The sequence below is a fragment of the Penicillium robsamsonii genome (assembly GCF_028829455.1).
Source record: "Penicillium robsamsonii strain IBT 29466 chromosome Unknown utg000001l_segment0_segment0, whole genome shotgun sequence".
NCBI lineage: Eukaryota > Fungi > Ascomycota > Eurotiomycetes > Eurotiales > Aspergillaceae > Penicillium > Penicillium robsamsonii.
Window position 1 is genome coordinate 5,407,087 of NW_026643219.1, and position 14,170 is coordinate 5,421,256.

Sequence of the window (14,170 nt, forward strand, 5' to 3'; positions counted from 1 at the left end):
CGACCATGACTTTAACCCGCTCTCAAACGGGGAAAACCCCCAAGTGAGTAGTTTCCACCGGATCTTAGTTGCGACGTATCCGCACCCTGAATTCTCCAGGGTTATATCTTGCCAAATCCCCGGAACTTTTGGCTTGTACATAGTAGGCTGTTGTCAAGCTAATCTGGAATCCTTTCTTCCTCCAGAAAAATGGATCGCCCCGGCTTCATTGAGACCCCCGGTGGCCGTCGCACCACCCGCAACAGTTCTGTCTTCGATGGTAGCGAGAATGAAGCCTCCAAGTCCGCCTCCCGTCGTCGTACTTCAGGCAAAATCAAGACTGAAGAGGATGATACGCCGGTGAAGGTCGCCAATGGCAAGACTACCACCCCTAAGCCCAAATCCGCATCGCGCATCGTGGACGGTTGGGAGGAAGGCCTCGACCCCAAGGTGGATTACAGCGGACATTTTGAATTCGGTGGCTCCTTGGGTGTGCTGTCCATGATGATCGGATTCCCTATGCTTATGTACTACATGTGGATCGGTGCTACCTACTACGATGGCAAGTTCCCTCGCCCCGCGGAGAACGAGAGTTACGGCGACTTTTTCGCACACTTGGTCAATCTAGTCTATACCGGTGCTTTCCCATCGGCCAAGGCATGGACTATCTACTGGGTTTTCTTCATCTTCGAGGGTGTCTGTTACGTGCTTCTTCCCGGTGTTACGGTTTCAGGTCGCCCCCTGCCACACATGGGTGGCAAGCAGCTGCCATATTACTGCTCTGGCGTGTGGTCTTTCTATACCAGTATTGCATTGGCACTCCTTGCGCACGTAACTGGGGTCTTCAAGCTGTACACCATCATTGATGAGTTCGGCCCCTTGCTCACCGTTGCCATCCTGTCTGGATATATTGTCTCTTTCATTGCCTACTTCTCGGCTTTGGCGCGTGGCGCAGAGCACCGTATGACTGGCTACCCGATCTATGACTTCTTCATGGGTGCCGAGCTCAACCCTCGCATGTTCAAGATCCTCGACTTCAAGATGTTCTTCGAGGTCCGCCTGCCCTGGTACATCCTGCTAGGTCTGTCTATGGGCGCCGCCGCCCGCCAATGGGAGATGTATGGTTATGTGTCTGGCGAGGTTATGTTCCTTGTCATGGCTCATTACCTTTACGCCAATGCCTGCTCCAAGGGTGAGGAGTGCATTGTTTCCACCTGGTAAGGGTATCTCCTGCCCCAGAATCAAGACTATATCCTAACATTTTGCAGGGATATGTACTACGAGAAGTGGGGTTTCATGCTGATTTTCTGGAACTTGGCCGGTGTGCCTCTGAGCTACTGCCACTGCACCATTTACCTCGCTAACCATGACCCTGCTGAATACCGCTGGAACCGCTACTTCCTTGCCTTCCTATTCGTCGCCTACCTGTTTGTGTACTGGGTGTGGGATACCACCAACAGCCAGAAGAACCGTTTCCGCCAGCAGGAGCGTGGTACCATGGTAACCCGCAACACCTTCCCCCAGCTTCCTTGGCAGACACTGGAGAACCCCAAGACTCTTACCGCGGCCGATGGCTCAAAGATCCTCGTGGATGGGTGGTGTAAGTTCATGCCAAATATCAAAAATATACGGGTTCCGATATACTAACAACCATGTAGATGGCAAGGCCCGTAAGATTCACTACTCGTGCGATCTTTACTTCGCTCTGAACTGGGGCTTGATTACCGGCTTCTCAAGCCCGTTCCCTTGGTTCTACCCTGTCTTCTTCGCTTGCATGATCAGTCACCGTGCTCTTCGTGATATCCAGCGGTGTCGTACCAAGTACGGCGAGACTTGGCTCGAATACGAACGCCAGGTGCCTTACCTGTTCATTCCTGTGAGTAACTTGATCTTGGATATTTTCTCAGCGCCTGTGGCTAACTTTGTATGCTATAGTACGTCTTCTAATCGCAGTCCGCTGCTTTCCCTTGGGACTCATTTTGGGGGCTCGGTGATTGGGAGCCCAGGGGAATTTTTCTTTAGGTCTAACCAGACCATCTTTCAGCCAAACAATTTTGGCATATCATATGCATAAGAAAAATGTCAAATAGATTATTAATACCTGCACCGATCATGAAGCAAGATGTTCCATCCCTATGGTGGTCTTATCTGGAATCCACCGCTATGGGTTTTACACTTTTTTTTTTGGACTCGGACGATTAATTCAAAGTCCCAAGTTGATCCAGATGTAAAGAAATTAGCTATTTATAATTCAATCCGTGATCCCCTGCATTAAAAGGCAGGCCTACATAAAAGTGTTGAGACGCCAGTATCAGCACATGACTGCCCCGCGTGTGTTATCGATAATGTTTTCGCGCCTTAATCTTTCAATTGACTTCTCGATTATATTCCAATATATTTCTCTGTCGTTGAAAACAAAACAAAAAAAACCATGTTGATCCAAGAATCCTATCATGACGTCCCTACTAAAGCGGATGGACAGGGGACGATGCGTATGTATACTATGTTCTCTCTCGTACAGCACAATTTATCCCCTCTATAAAGCTATTGCTCCTTCATAATGTCAATTCTAACTTACCAGGCATTTATGTCTTCCACCCAACAATCCCAGGCTACCCCAACGCCCGCTTCCCCGGAGTTGTAGTTTTCAGCGAGATCTACCAAGGTTCGTGCCCCTTCACTGCAATCATTCCCGAGCACCTCAACTAAAGATCCTGAACCCGCAGTAACGGGCCCCGTGGCACGCTTTGCACGCCAGATCGCAGGCCAGGGCTACATCTGTGCTGCTCCTTCGAGCTACCATGAATTCACTGGTCCGGAACCTCTAAAGTATGACGCAGAGGACACAGACAAAGGGAATGCATGGAAGATTGGCAAGGTAAGTTAAATATACAGCTTCCATTTACTTGCGTTTCCTTCTTGTTCTATGTTGGGCTGTTATTCTTGAGTTGATTTCTGTGGCTAACTGTATATTAGAAACTTGCCGCTTATGACGAAGATGCTAGTCTCAGCGTGGATTATCTGCTCTCGCTACCCACTTGCAACGGACGAGTCGGTGCCACGGGCATGTGTCTGGGTGGCCATTTGGCCTATCGTTGCGCGCTGGATAGCCGGGTCAAGGCGAGCGTGTGTTACTTTGCCACGGATATCCACAGCAAGACCCTTGCCCTGGGCAAGAATGATGATAGTTTGGAGAGAGCCGGGGACATCAAGGGTGAGATGCTCATGGTATGTCTTCATTTTTTTTTTTTTTTAAATTGTTTCCATTTAGGTCAATTGCTAAACGTAATCTATAGATTTTCGGCAAAAACGATAACCATGTCCCGCCGGAGGGCCGGGATCTCATCCGCAAGACCCTGCATGATAAGGGCGTCTTGTTCGGGTTCTATGAAGTCGCTTGGGCGCAACGTGAGTTGAACACATCTCTTCCAATACCATCAAACATAAATATGCTGACAATACCTATCTAGATGCCTTTATCCGTGATGAGCTCAGCAAGGGTCGGTATGATCCAGCTATCACAAAGGTCTGCTTCGAGATGCTGCTTGAGCTGTTTGGGCGCACCTTGAAGCTGGATCTGGGCGAGCATGATGGGCAAAAATTGGTGATTGAGGATGTGTGTTAAGCAGTAATGTTCGAGTATTGCCGAGCTACATGGAATGGAGTACGGTACAGAAGAAGCGGATATGCTAAAACTGGACGTAACTCAATTAATTTCCAACTGGACTAGATCGAGCTCTTAAGGGATATGTATACATCTACGATGTGAATAGTCTGAACTCGGTAGAGGTACAGAGTAACGGTACAGCACTGCAGGCACAAAACATGACCGCATATCTCAACATATAAATGAAAAAATCAAAAGATCGTATGTTGTGTATAACTTTACTAAATTGTGGCGTCCACCTGGTCGACCTGGCGACCATATATTTCTCTCTTCAGCAAGGGTCGAGGATAAACCACTTTATTCCCAATATGAAAAAAAAAAAGAAAGAAAACAATATCAGTACTGGGACTAGGGAGATCTGCAAGTATCCACAAGATCAGAAGAGAACCTATATGCTCACTCCAGAGTACACAGCAATCCTATTATGGTGCTTAGCTACGTAGGCGGAAGAGTGTACTATTATTAGTGACTGGACCCAAAAAATCATACCTAGGGTTCAAAAGATAATTGTTTTGATTCCATTTGGATATTAAACCCGAAAACTTGGAAGCTAACTAAGACTTTTTTTCACTCTAAGCCACACTAGCGCCAGCTCTGGAGTCCCCCGAGTAACCCGTGGGGATCTTGAATCACTTTCCCCTCACAGTTCTGTGCCTTGCTCAGCTCTATTTTATTTCTCTTCTATTTCAACCTAGTTTCACTATCTAGACTGGTCCTCCATCTTGAACTCTCTTTGTCAACATTGCCTCACGTCCTTTCCACCTCTGGTTTGAATCGCGCCTCAATCCAAAATGGGGTCCACTCAATTTGGGAACTTTCACGTAAGTGCAAATCGACCTGAAGACCCTTCAATAGACAGATACTGACCCGTATGGATGTCACAGAACTTCTGTCGCGACTCAACCCTACCAGTTTGCAATGTGAGTGAGATCGTTTGGAAACCCCTAAGATGGCTCCAAAGAATTGTCAACTGACAATATACTTCGTCACGTACAGCTTCTCACCAATGAAACGGCGACTGCTGCCTTCCACGCGTGCGATCTGACTGGCATTCCTCTCAGTGGGGATAGACACCTTCGGAATCTAGGTACGATCTACGAAGCCGAGGCCGATGCGATTGGGAACAAATGATATGAGCACGATTGTTGATTTGTTGATTTGTGATAGGTTCGATTCTATTGGCCTTCATTGCCATTATCTTGACCGTGGGTATGATATGGAGATCGGACAAGAAGCACGCTGCCGTCGGCCGGAGGTATGGGATGTCTTTATTCGCAATGGAATATCAACTGACATGGAGGTGTGTGCGCAGGGAAATGCAATTGTTTTTGCTCGGTTTTATCATCATCGAGATATGTGAGATCTTCACAGTGGGCGGCTTTCCGCTGAGCGACGCAGTCCGAAAGGTAGGATTTCTACAGGACACACCCAAGGCCTCGGCTGACAGATGTATCTAGGGGTTCTCTGCAGTACATATTGCCGCGATCACTGCTACTTGCTGGGTCCTTCTCATGAACGCATTTGTCGGCTTTCAGTTGCTGGACGACGGTACAGCAGCTTCCATCGGTCTCATATGCGCGTCTGCTGCCGCCCTCTTCATCGGGACTGGCTATATTGCCTTGGACACCGGGTTCGATTGGACTGGCCGTTTCCAGTCAAGCCAGGAGCCACCATATCGCAACATCGCTCTCTATGTTCTGTATCAACTCTTCCCACTCGTTTGCCTTGTCATGTTCTACCTCCTGGAGGCCGTACTAGTGCTCCGGGTCCTGGGCGAGTTCCGACCGATGCGTAAGCACACCACGCGGGACTCAAAATAAACACAATGCTAATGATGTAACAGTGTATCTCACCGGCGCTGGCTTGTTGTTCGCAATTGGTCAGGTCTTCAATTATGTGATCAGTACTCACCTGTGCCAGGCCTCGGATGGCAAGATCAATGGAGCTTTATTCGAAACTCTCTTCACCCTCCTTTCTGTCTCTGGGGTCTGGGCCTTCTGGAGCAGTATCACTGAAGACGACTGGCCTCTGCCCGTGGGTGGCGGTGGTTACAACTGATCTGATAATTATGCCATTTGCGTTATCTATGACTTTGCCTCGTCAGTTTCTTGCGTGCGGATTTTAACTTCTAATTATTCCCCAGCCATACATAAATTCTCTTCACGCTTGTTTACGAATCTGGATCTTGAACTGGGATCATCGACGTTGTGATACCCCCATTTCTTTGAGTCATGTTTCACGATTCACCTGCCATCTCTTACCTTTGCGGTGGTTATCATGCCTTGCGTTATGACTCGTTTCAGCCCAACTATGTTTTATGAATTTACTTGCGGGAGATTCGATCTGCCAGTTCAAGTACTGATCGACCTCTTTCCCGTCGGCGTTTATCCGTTATTTTGTTTTATGACAGATACCTCCTCGCCATGTACTTAGTGTAACCCATGTCAAATAATCGACTTTAGTTATCTCACTCTTTCCAAGTTCTTCAATTCTAACTAAAGGAGCCGATCCCACTTCCCAGGCCAAATCAGTCATGGGAGAGCTTTTGTGTAAACACCCCTCAAGTCTCTTATATTGGGTAGGTAAAATCCGATGCTACCTACTTACCCCGATACAGAAATTGGGGAAAGACAAGTCTTCTAATGCGACCCAGTGTGACCACCTGGACAAGCTAGTTTACACTTCGCTCCATATGCCCATCCACCAACTGGCCACCAATGTGACATTCATGCTGAGGACTAACCGTCCATCTCTTTTGCTGCGAACAACTCTAACGCTTTGGTGTATTTAATAAGCAGCTATATAATTCAACGATGGCGTAACCTTCTCTTTATAACAATAGACATCACATTTGAAGCTATCCCTTTCAGTTTTCGGTTTTCAATTATCTCCAAACAGCCTCGAATATGCGTTTCAACATCACTGCTCTCGTCCTCGCCTCAGGGTTGACCTCGGCTGCAAGAATAGCTCCTGTGGCCAATAATACACATACCCAAACCTCCTATACATATCCCTTTCTATAGCCTCAATTCTTCGGATGCAATTCGGGTAAGCTAGTACTAATACGAGGCATACATATAGTTCGGCAACAAAATCTAGAGATCGTCCGGCAGCTCCCAGAGGCGTGTAGCGTCGCTGCTTGTTTTAACTTGACCGCCCAGCTTACGTGCATTGCTAATGCTCTTACCAATGGCGATCCGGTTGCTCCACAGAAGTGTTTAACAACTTCCATGAGTCAGGTATATTCTTCTGTGTTCATCGGGCTTTCATTGAAAACAAAAACTAAGACCTAGGTCTAGCTCTGCTCATATGTTGCTTGTTATCCAACGCTTAACAATATGCTTGTTGCACTCCGGATCTGTCCGGTCTCAAATAATGGCGGCGATAAGCCTCCTTCTAGATAATCGCCATGTAACCCTCGGCCGCATGATAATTGGGGATATCGTTGTTGCTCGTGTTAGTTCAAGCTTCCTGTCAGTCCTCAGTGCATATAGCAGTCGCATTTCCGTAGGAATTATAGCTGTCTTTCTAATCTTCGCGTCTTTATCAGTGTGGGTGTTTAACTTAGCATGAGGGACATTTGGGTAAGTGTTGGGTTGGACTAAGGCCAAATGGTGTCTTCCCCCTTCAAGTCAATTATCGCAATATGTCGTATATTGCCACCACTTGAGTTATAACAGCAAGAGAATCTATATCTCTAACAAAATGTCATTCAATGAGTGACACGTTACTATAGAATGGGTTATGTACAATGGTTGTTCATAAGTGTTCAAGTGAGGATATTGGTTTCTGCACATGAACTAAAAACACGAGTCGTAAATAATATGTATGAAATCAGAAGCTCGTTTGAATACATCAACAGAGGAAGGATCCCAAATCAAGACTTTTTGCATACTTCATAGTCGAACTTTCACATCAACACATGGAAGAGTCCACTCCCGTCTCCCCAAGAGGCTGCGCATCCACTCCAGCCCAACTCCTGTCCACTCGTTGGGCCTTGACTCCATTCCATTGGGGGAAAGTCGTTGCTGGACGCCTTCAAATGCAACACCAGCCAAGGCTTTAGCAGTGGAGTTCATAGTATCAAAAACAAATTCCGTCAGACCCTCGCCAGACACTGTTGCTTCGGAGGTTGTGTTGCCTGAAAGGGCATAATCGCCAGGTTCTGAGGTATAGCGTGGTGCAAACCAATTACTCCGTAGGTCAAAGATGCATCGGTCTGACCAATGACATGACGAGACGAAGAGGATCAAGAGTAATGCGGAGCAGTAAACACATGGCCGGTGGATGATGTATGTCAAGGCAACAAACGAGATGATGAAGAGCGGGGAGGCGTTGGTCGGGATGAAAAGAAGAGGCAGCCAGCTACAGTATGGGTTAGTCTCAATCGCCTACTTTGTTGCTGGTTGCTGGTTGCCGGTTGCTGGTTGCTGGTTGCTTGCTTACCTTCGTAGACAGAACATGATGGGGTTTGCGAGCGCTGGCCTTCTGCCGAAAGGGCGTAGACAAATGGACAAAAACGTCGTTGGAAATAATTAGAATATTCTGATAGTTAAACGAGCTCTCCACCTTCGAGCCCGGCAAATGAAAGTGGGCTAAAGGAAGTAAAAGTAATCCGATTCACTAATGACGCGAGTCGGGCAAGAAATAACACTAGCCACCTTCCGCCACAAACTCGGCAGCCTCAGCCACACCCACGGCTGGAACAATATTACCGAGAGTTCTTCTCTCCTTCGCCCTTCCTCTCTACTTCACCACGTTCTTCAATTCCATCTCTCTTTTCTCGCACTTATCTCTGATTTGTTCTTTTGTCGCCTTTTCTAGCCTTTCTGATTTCCAATTTCATACTCTGTCCCTCTCGAAAGAGAGCTTCTGAGAGCTCTGCAAAGCTTGGATCCTATCGGCGGTGGTCGCCTATAACCACGGCGTAACGGCAGAAATGTCCACCCCCACCGATCTCCAGGCTCTCTTGGCCAGTATCCGGCCTCGTCCTTCTCCTTCGAACACTCCTGGCCAGGATAACCCTCAGGCCCAGCGCCAATCTTATTACCAGCCCGGTCTGTTCCCGCCGCACCCTCAGCAGCAGCAACCTTACGATGGCCAGAGCTACCCTCATCCCCAGTCGCATGGCTACCAACATCCATCAGTATCCTCGACTATCCAAAGTCCTGCCCCAATGAATGCTCCCCCTCATCAGGGCTCTGATATCTTGAGCCCTAATATGCCTTCTCCGCGAGGTGAATGGCCCCAGCAGCCGCAACCGCAGCACACCAACCCAGGCTCTGTGGATCTTTTGAATCTTCTCAGATTCAGCCAGCGTCCCGGTGCTTCCCCTCAGCCGCAAGCCCCCGCTGCAGCTCCCGACCACTTGCAGTCTCCGCCAGTCCAGGGAGCTCCTGGGTCGCATGGACGAAATATTTCCGCGTCTGACTTAGTTGCTACTCTGTTCGGTCAACCGTCCCCTGCTGCCCCTGCGACTGCGCCCGCTGGCCCTCCCCAGGCATTCCACTCTGGTCAGCCCGAGGGCCCCAATGAGAACACACAGGATATGTTACTTCGCCTGCTCAACCGTTCTCAGCCAGGTCCTGCTGTCGCCGAACCACCGGCGCTGGCTTCAACTCAACAGGCGCCATATATGCCGCCCGTCGTTGATGAACATCAGAACCAGACAGCCAAGAGTGTCTTCATGGAAGTTGTGGATGAGAGCCCTAAGGCGCCTGCGAACCCGGAAACGGTCGTATCGCCCAACTCGAAGGACTCAATGTTCACCTATGTCAATCCATTTGACCAATTGGCCGCTATCTCTCCTGTTAACAAGTCTCCCCAGCCTACCTCTGGCTTCCAGAGCCCAGCTGTTGAAGTCACCCAGAAACAAAAGCTCAATGTTTCTGCTAAACTGGAGCCTTTGCAGGCACCCGAGCTTGCGGCCCCCAGGGAAAGGACCCAGTCTCCAATCTTGAATGAAGGTCAGAAAGACGCTGTGCATGACACCGGTCGTCTCCTAGATGAAATTGACCGCTCTCCCAGTGGCGACGGATCTCAGACTGCAACAGAAGCCCCGGCTGCTGTTTCTACTGTCCAGGAGGAATCCTCTGAAGCACTCCTTTCCTCGATCACTAGTCATCTGCGCGAGACTGCTGCTGAAGCTATAGAAGCGGCAGGCTTAGCCCAGGTTGACGAGCTTGTGAAGGATGCCGAACCTTCAGTGGTTCCAATTGCCCCGAAGGCGACTGACAACACTGAGGCTCTGGCTGACAGCTGGGAGAGCGCGGAAGACAGCGCCGAAAAGGAAGAAGAACGAGTTGTCTCTGTTTACAACTTCCCAATGAGGCCCTTCATCTCTATTGCTGTGAAAGCTACGTCTGGAAAACTTACTACCTTCCGCGATGACGATGTCATGGATATTGCTCGTCTGAAGAAGGAGTTTGATCAGCTTGACCGCTCGTTGACTGCGGCTACATCCGAATACATCGTGTACGCGCTCGCTAAAACGGGTGGAATCAGAATCATTCGACAGGATGACGGTAGTGACCGACAGGTGTTCCGTTCCACCCGTGATCGAGTATTCAATGTTGCCCTGTGCACAGCTCCTTCTGCGGCTGGTGACTCCGATGTCCAGGCCATCCTCGGCATCGGAGTCAGCGGCTCCGTATACTGGGCTTTGATCTCGCGTTCTGGAAAGGATTTCTTTGATATGGATGCCTTGGAAAGCGAAAGCTTGATTTTCCCACCTTTTCCGGCCTCAGACGAGAATACCTCCGGTGGCCAGCTGAAAACGCGGGCCAAACGGAGCACTCGTCACACCAACTTGTTTGCCATTGGTCGGGGCAAGAATATTTACGTTGTTTCGCCAAAAGCAGCAATGAGCCCTGTCTACGGCGTTTCTGGTACCCAGCGTACAGTCAACACCGAGAAATTCTTCAAGGAGCGTGCCTTGAAGATCTCTACTGGTAAAGCCGGCAAAGACTTCGCTTTCAGTGATGACGATTCCGTCATCGCCTCCTTGGACAAGACTGGCCGACTGCGCTTCTGGGATATTAATGATATGCTGAACGACGCTAGCTTGGTGGAAGGCCCTGCTCCTGCCGAGATCCGGGTTCCCTTGACTACCTTTGTCACTGGCTCCCCAACCGAAAAGTCTTGGCCCACTTCAGTCCTCTTCCTCGACAAGCTTCGCGCTTATTCGCGATCTATGGCGCTCCGTTATGTTTTGGTTGGACTCAAGCAAAATCACACCTTGCAGCTTTGGGATATTGGGCTAGGCAAGGCCGTGCAGGAGTTGAAGTTCCCGCACGAGAACGAGTCCGATGCCATCTGCAGCGTGGCTTATCACCCATCATCAGGTGTCATTGTCGTTGGACATCCCACTCGTAACTCTATCTACTTTGCTCATCTTTCAGCTCCTCGGTACAATTTGCCTCAGATGTCACAGGCAGCCTACATCCGAGACCTCAACGATAAGGACAACACCCTACCCAAGCCCGAGTCTACTGCTTGCTTGAGTGGAATTCGGGAGATTTCTCTCGGTTCCAAGGGTCAGCTGAGAAGCTTGGAACTTCTCCCTATCACCAAGTCCGCTACTGACAAGCGCGGCACTGAGGAAAACCCCCTGTTCGAGCTTTATGTTATGCACTCGCGCGGTGTGACCTGCTTGAACATCAAGAAGGAGGATTTGGGCTGGACTGCGGATAACAAGGTTATTCGCCCTGTTGATGCAATGGAGCACGGCTTGATTGAAATCAGCGATCTTCAAACTTTCCCCACATACGCCACCGACGATCCATCCGTCAACGGCGACACAGCCTCCATCCAGTCTCGCGTTGGTCCCAAGGAATCTGTGAAAAAGCCAGAGATTGGAGAATTGGCTTCTGGAGTTGCTCCTTCACGTAACGCTTCGCCTATCAAGTTAGCCAAGAAGAAGGAAGAGCCCAGTGAGGCAGCAGCGGCACCTGTGGTAGCTGAGAAGTCTGAAAAGAAGAAGAAGAAGAAGGCTGCCGCCGCCGCTGAAGCTGCCAAGGCAAAGGAACCATCGGTCACTACCGGTGTCGAGTCTCTGCCAGTCCCCTCTGCCCCTACTAAGGAATTCGAGACTCTTGCCTCTTCTACTGCGGCGATGGGTGCAACTCAGGCTGCCGAGCACGCAGTGCCTGGTTTGGGTTTCTCGGGTGAAGCTTTCAACAGACACATCCAGACCCTGCAGGGCAGTGTTTCAAGCGAGTTCAACAAGAGTCTTGGCCATGAGTTTGAGAACCTCCATCGTCGCTTCGACGATGAACGTCGCAGCTGGGATGCTGCCTCGTCAGCCAAGCAAGACCAAGTGTTGCGCCTGGTCTCCAGCACACTCTCTGACAACGTCGAGAAGAACTTGGCGCGCATCGTTTCAGCCAGTATCCAAACTGATGTCATTCCTGCCATCGCTGATGCCACTTCTACAGCAGTCAGCAAGCAACTGAACGGTGCTGTCTCGCAACAGCTTGGAGGCGCGTTGAATGAGGAGTTGCGACAGGTTCTTCCCAAGGCTGTAATCAATGCTATGCAGCAGCCACCTGTAGTCAAGGCTGTCTCCGATTCGGTCGCACAGAAGCTTGCGCCTCGCATTGAGGCGGAAGTTACCCGGGTCATGCAGTCTTCGATTTCCCCCATGATTGAGAGCTTAGCACGTACCACGAAGAAGGTCGAGTCGGATATGGAACGCCACTTCCAGGCGCAGATCAACCATTACGAGGCCCAGCGCCAGAGTGATACTGCAAAGATTGAGGAGATGTCAGCAGTCCTGCGTGGCCTGTCCAAGACGGTTTCTTTGCTGGCCGCGCACCAGGGCCACCAAATTCAGCAGAGCCAAAGCCCGCAGCACGAGAACTCCCACCGCGAGATCTTGAACGTCAACAAGCGCTCCTCGGGTAGACAACCAAGTGAGAACCACGTGCGCATGCCGCAGCCGTTGGCTCAGCCTGTGCTGCAGCCTCAGGTTATCTCGGTCCAGGCCCCAGTTCCTGTCGCTTCCCCTGTCGCGCGATCCCCCGAGGAAATCGAAATGGGGGATGTTGTGCAGCTTATCAATACTGGTCACTTCGAGCAGGGCACTATCAAGGTTGGTCTCAATCACTTCCATATTTTCGATGTTCCTACTAACATTAAATTTTCTAGTGGCTCCAATCGAACCAGCAAGCTGACCTGTTTGACAACTTCTTCGTCCACATATCTCCCACCTACTTGTCCCGACTTTCTGCCATCGTCATGCTCTCCGTGGCTGTTGCTGTCACCACTACCATGCAAACCAACATTGGCCAGCGCCTGCATTGGCTCGAGGTGGTTCTCCAAAATGTGAACCCCAGGGTATGTTATTATTGTATCTCAACTCTTTGTAACTTGTCCACTAACTCTCTTGCTTTTAGGACACCGACCTCCGCGAAGTCGCACCTCGCATTCTGGATATCATGAGCCAGCGCCTCAATACTCTGTACATGTCAGTCGTTGAGCGCAACCCGCACGACCCAATCCTGCGACTTATTTCACCCCTCGCTCGCCGTGCCCGCGAACTGCACGCCAGCTTGTCTTAAACTGCGTTTTATTTATCGCCCTTTTTTGCAAGTTCATGAATTCGGAATCACGATGAGTTCACGATTTCGATACAGACCCATCAACGGCGTTATCATTTTGCTTTTCAGTATGACGTGTAATGATATCGAAGGAATGACCCAAAAAAAAACACATGAATTCGATCAGGGAATATGGTCTCTGGTTACTCGGGATGGGTGGAACGGTTTATCTTGGTTATCAGGTCAAAAACACCTTGACGAGGTTATGAAGTTTCCTTTAGTTAGGGCATGGAAAACGGATGTCCGGGCACATTTGATACCAATGCACACTGTATTTGCTATTCTTCTGAGATCTTCTATGGTCTGGGCATGGCGTGGGTCTTGTACCGCTTTGCGTCTCTCTTGTATCTATTTCTTGTACTCTCGGTTTTCCATATGACATGGCGTTATTATGAGACTATGTAATCACTAAAATTAAGTAGCTATCGATGCTTTCAACTCTCAATTCTCAATATCACTTGATATTATTGGTTGCTTTAGGCCGGAGTTGATACAACTATGCAACACTTATTTGGTGGCTCTCCGTGAAATCCTTCAAGGCATCAAGATCTTGCCCATGATATGCTGTTCTCTAGCACCGCGCAAGAGGTGGCCTCTATCGAAACACAAAGAGCTGTATTTTCAACTGGTCGCCGGTGGTAATACTAGCACAAAAGAAATGAAGGAATTCAAGATATCAATATGATTCGAGAGAATTAGGTAGATATTTGGGATTATTGACTATGTACACATTTAAATAAATCAATATAAACAAAGCCAAGTTAGCACAATACTGAGATGGCTAAAAATGCAGGCCCATAGGCAAAATCCCGATAATGCTGTGGAAATAGACCACAGAAACAAAATGCTTATGCATGCTGTCTAAGATGGGCAATCAAAGCAGGAAATCTGATGACCCACGCAACACTTGCTCCGCTAATCAAGC

At 49.2% G+C, this 14,170-nt stretch overlaps 5 protein-coding genes across 5 annotated transcripts; 4 read left to right on the plus strand and 1 right to left on the minus strand.

Moving 5' to 3' along the window:
- Positions 1 to 189: 189 nt before the first annotated feature.
- erg4 (c-24(28) sterol reductase) lies at positions 190 to 1,926 on the plus strand (the record flags this gene model as incomplete). Its single annotated transcript, XM_057226396.1, has 4 exons — positions 190 to 1,196; positions 1,248 to 1,579; positions 1,638 to 1,855; positions 1,915 to 1,926. The coding sequence occupies 4 exons, from the start codon at positions 190 to 192 to the stop codon at positions 1,924 to 1,926; spliced, it is 1,569 nt and encodes a 522-aa protein (XP_057090412.1).
- Positions 1,927 to 2,467: 541 nt separating this feature from the next.
- On the plus strand, positions 2,468 to 3,604 carry N7447_002121 (dienelactone hydrolase family protein; the record flags this gene model as incomplete). The annotated part of the gene is made up of 6 exons (XM_057226397.1): positions 2,468 to 2,471; positions 2,561 to 2,644; positions 2,706 to 2,857; positions 2,956 to 3,207; positions 3,276 to 3,387; positions 3,450 to 3,604. 6 exons carry the CDS (start codon positions 2,468 to 2,470, stop codon positions 3,602 to 3,604), a joined length of 759 nt encoding a protein of 252 aa, XP_057090413.1.
- An 833-nt stretch (positions 3,605 to 4,437) lies between these two features.
- On the plus strand, positions 4,438 to 5,771 carry N7447_002122 (chitin synthase export chaperone; the record flags this gene model as incomplete). Its single annotated transcript, XM_057226398.1, has 7 exons — positions 4,438 to 4,467; positions 4,531 to 4,566; positions 4,643 to 4,733; positions 4,814 to 4,901; positions 4,959 to 5,052; positions 5,104 to 5,437; positions 5,490 to 5,771. The coding sequence occupies 7 exons, from the start codon at positions 4,438 to 4,440 to the stop codon at positions 5,702 to 5,704; spliced, it is 888 nt and encodes a 295-aa protein (XP_057090414.1). The 3' UTR covers positions 5,705 to 5,771.
- A 1,771-nt stretch (positions 5,772 to 7,542) lies between these two features.
- On the minus strand, positions 7,543 to 8,109 carry N7447_002123 (uncharacterized protein; the record flags this gene model as incomplete). Its single annotated transcript, XM_057226399.1, has 2 exons — positions 7,543 to 8,011; positions 8,093 to 8,109. 2 exons carry the CDS (start codon positions 8,107 to 8,109, stop codon positions 7,543 to 7,545), a joined length of 486 nt encoding a protein of 161 aa, XP_057090415.1.
- Positions 8,110 to 8,585: 476 nt separating this feature from the next.
- Positions 8,586 to 13,206, plus strand: N7447_002124 (uncharacterized protein; the record flags this gene model as incomplete). Its single annotated transcript, XM_057226400.1, has 3 exons — positions 8,586 to 12,737; positions 12,794 to 12,982; positions 13,042 to 13,206. 3 exons carry the CDS (start codon positions 8,586 to 8,588, stop codon positions 13,204 to 13,206), a joined length of 4,506 nt encoding a protein of 1,501 aa, XP_057090416.1.
- Between the last annotated feature and the right edge of the window lie 964 nt (positions 13,207 to 14,170).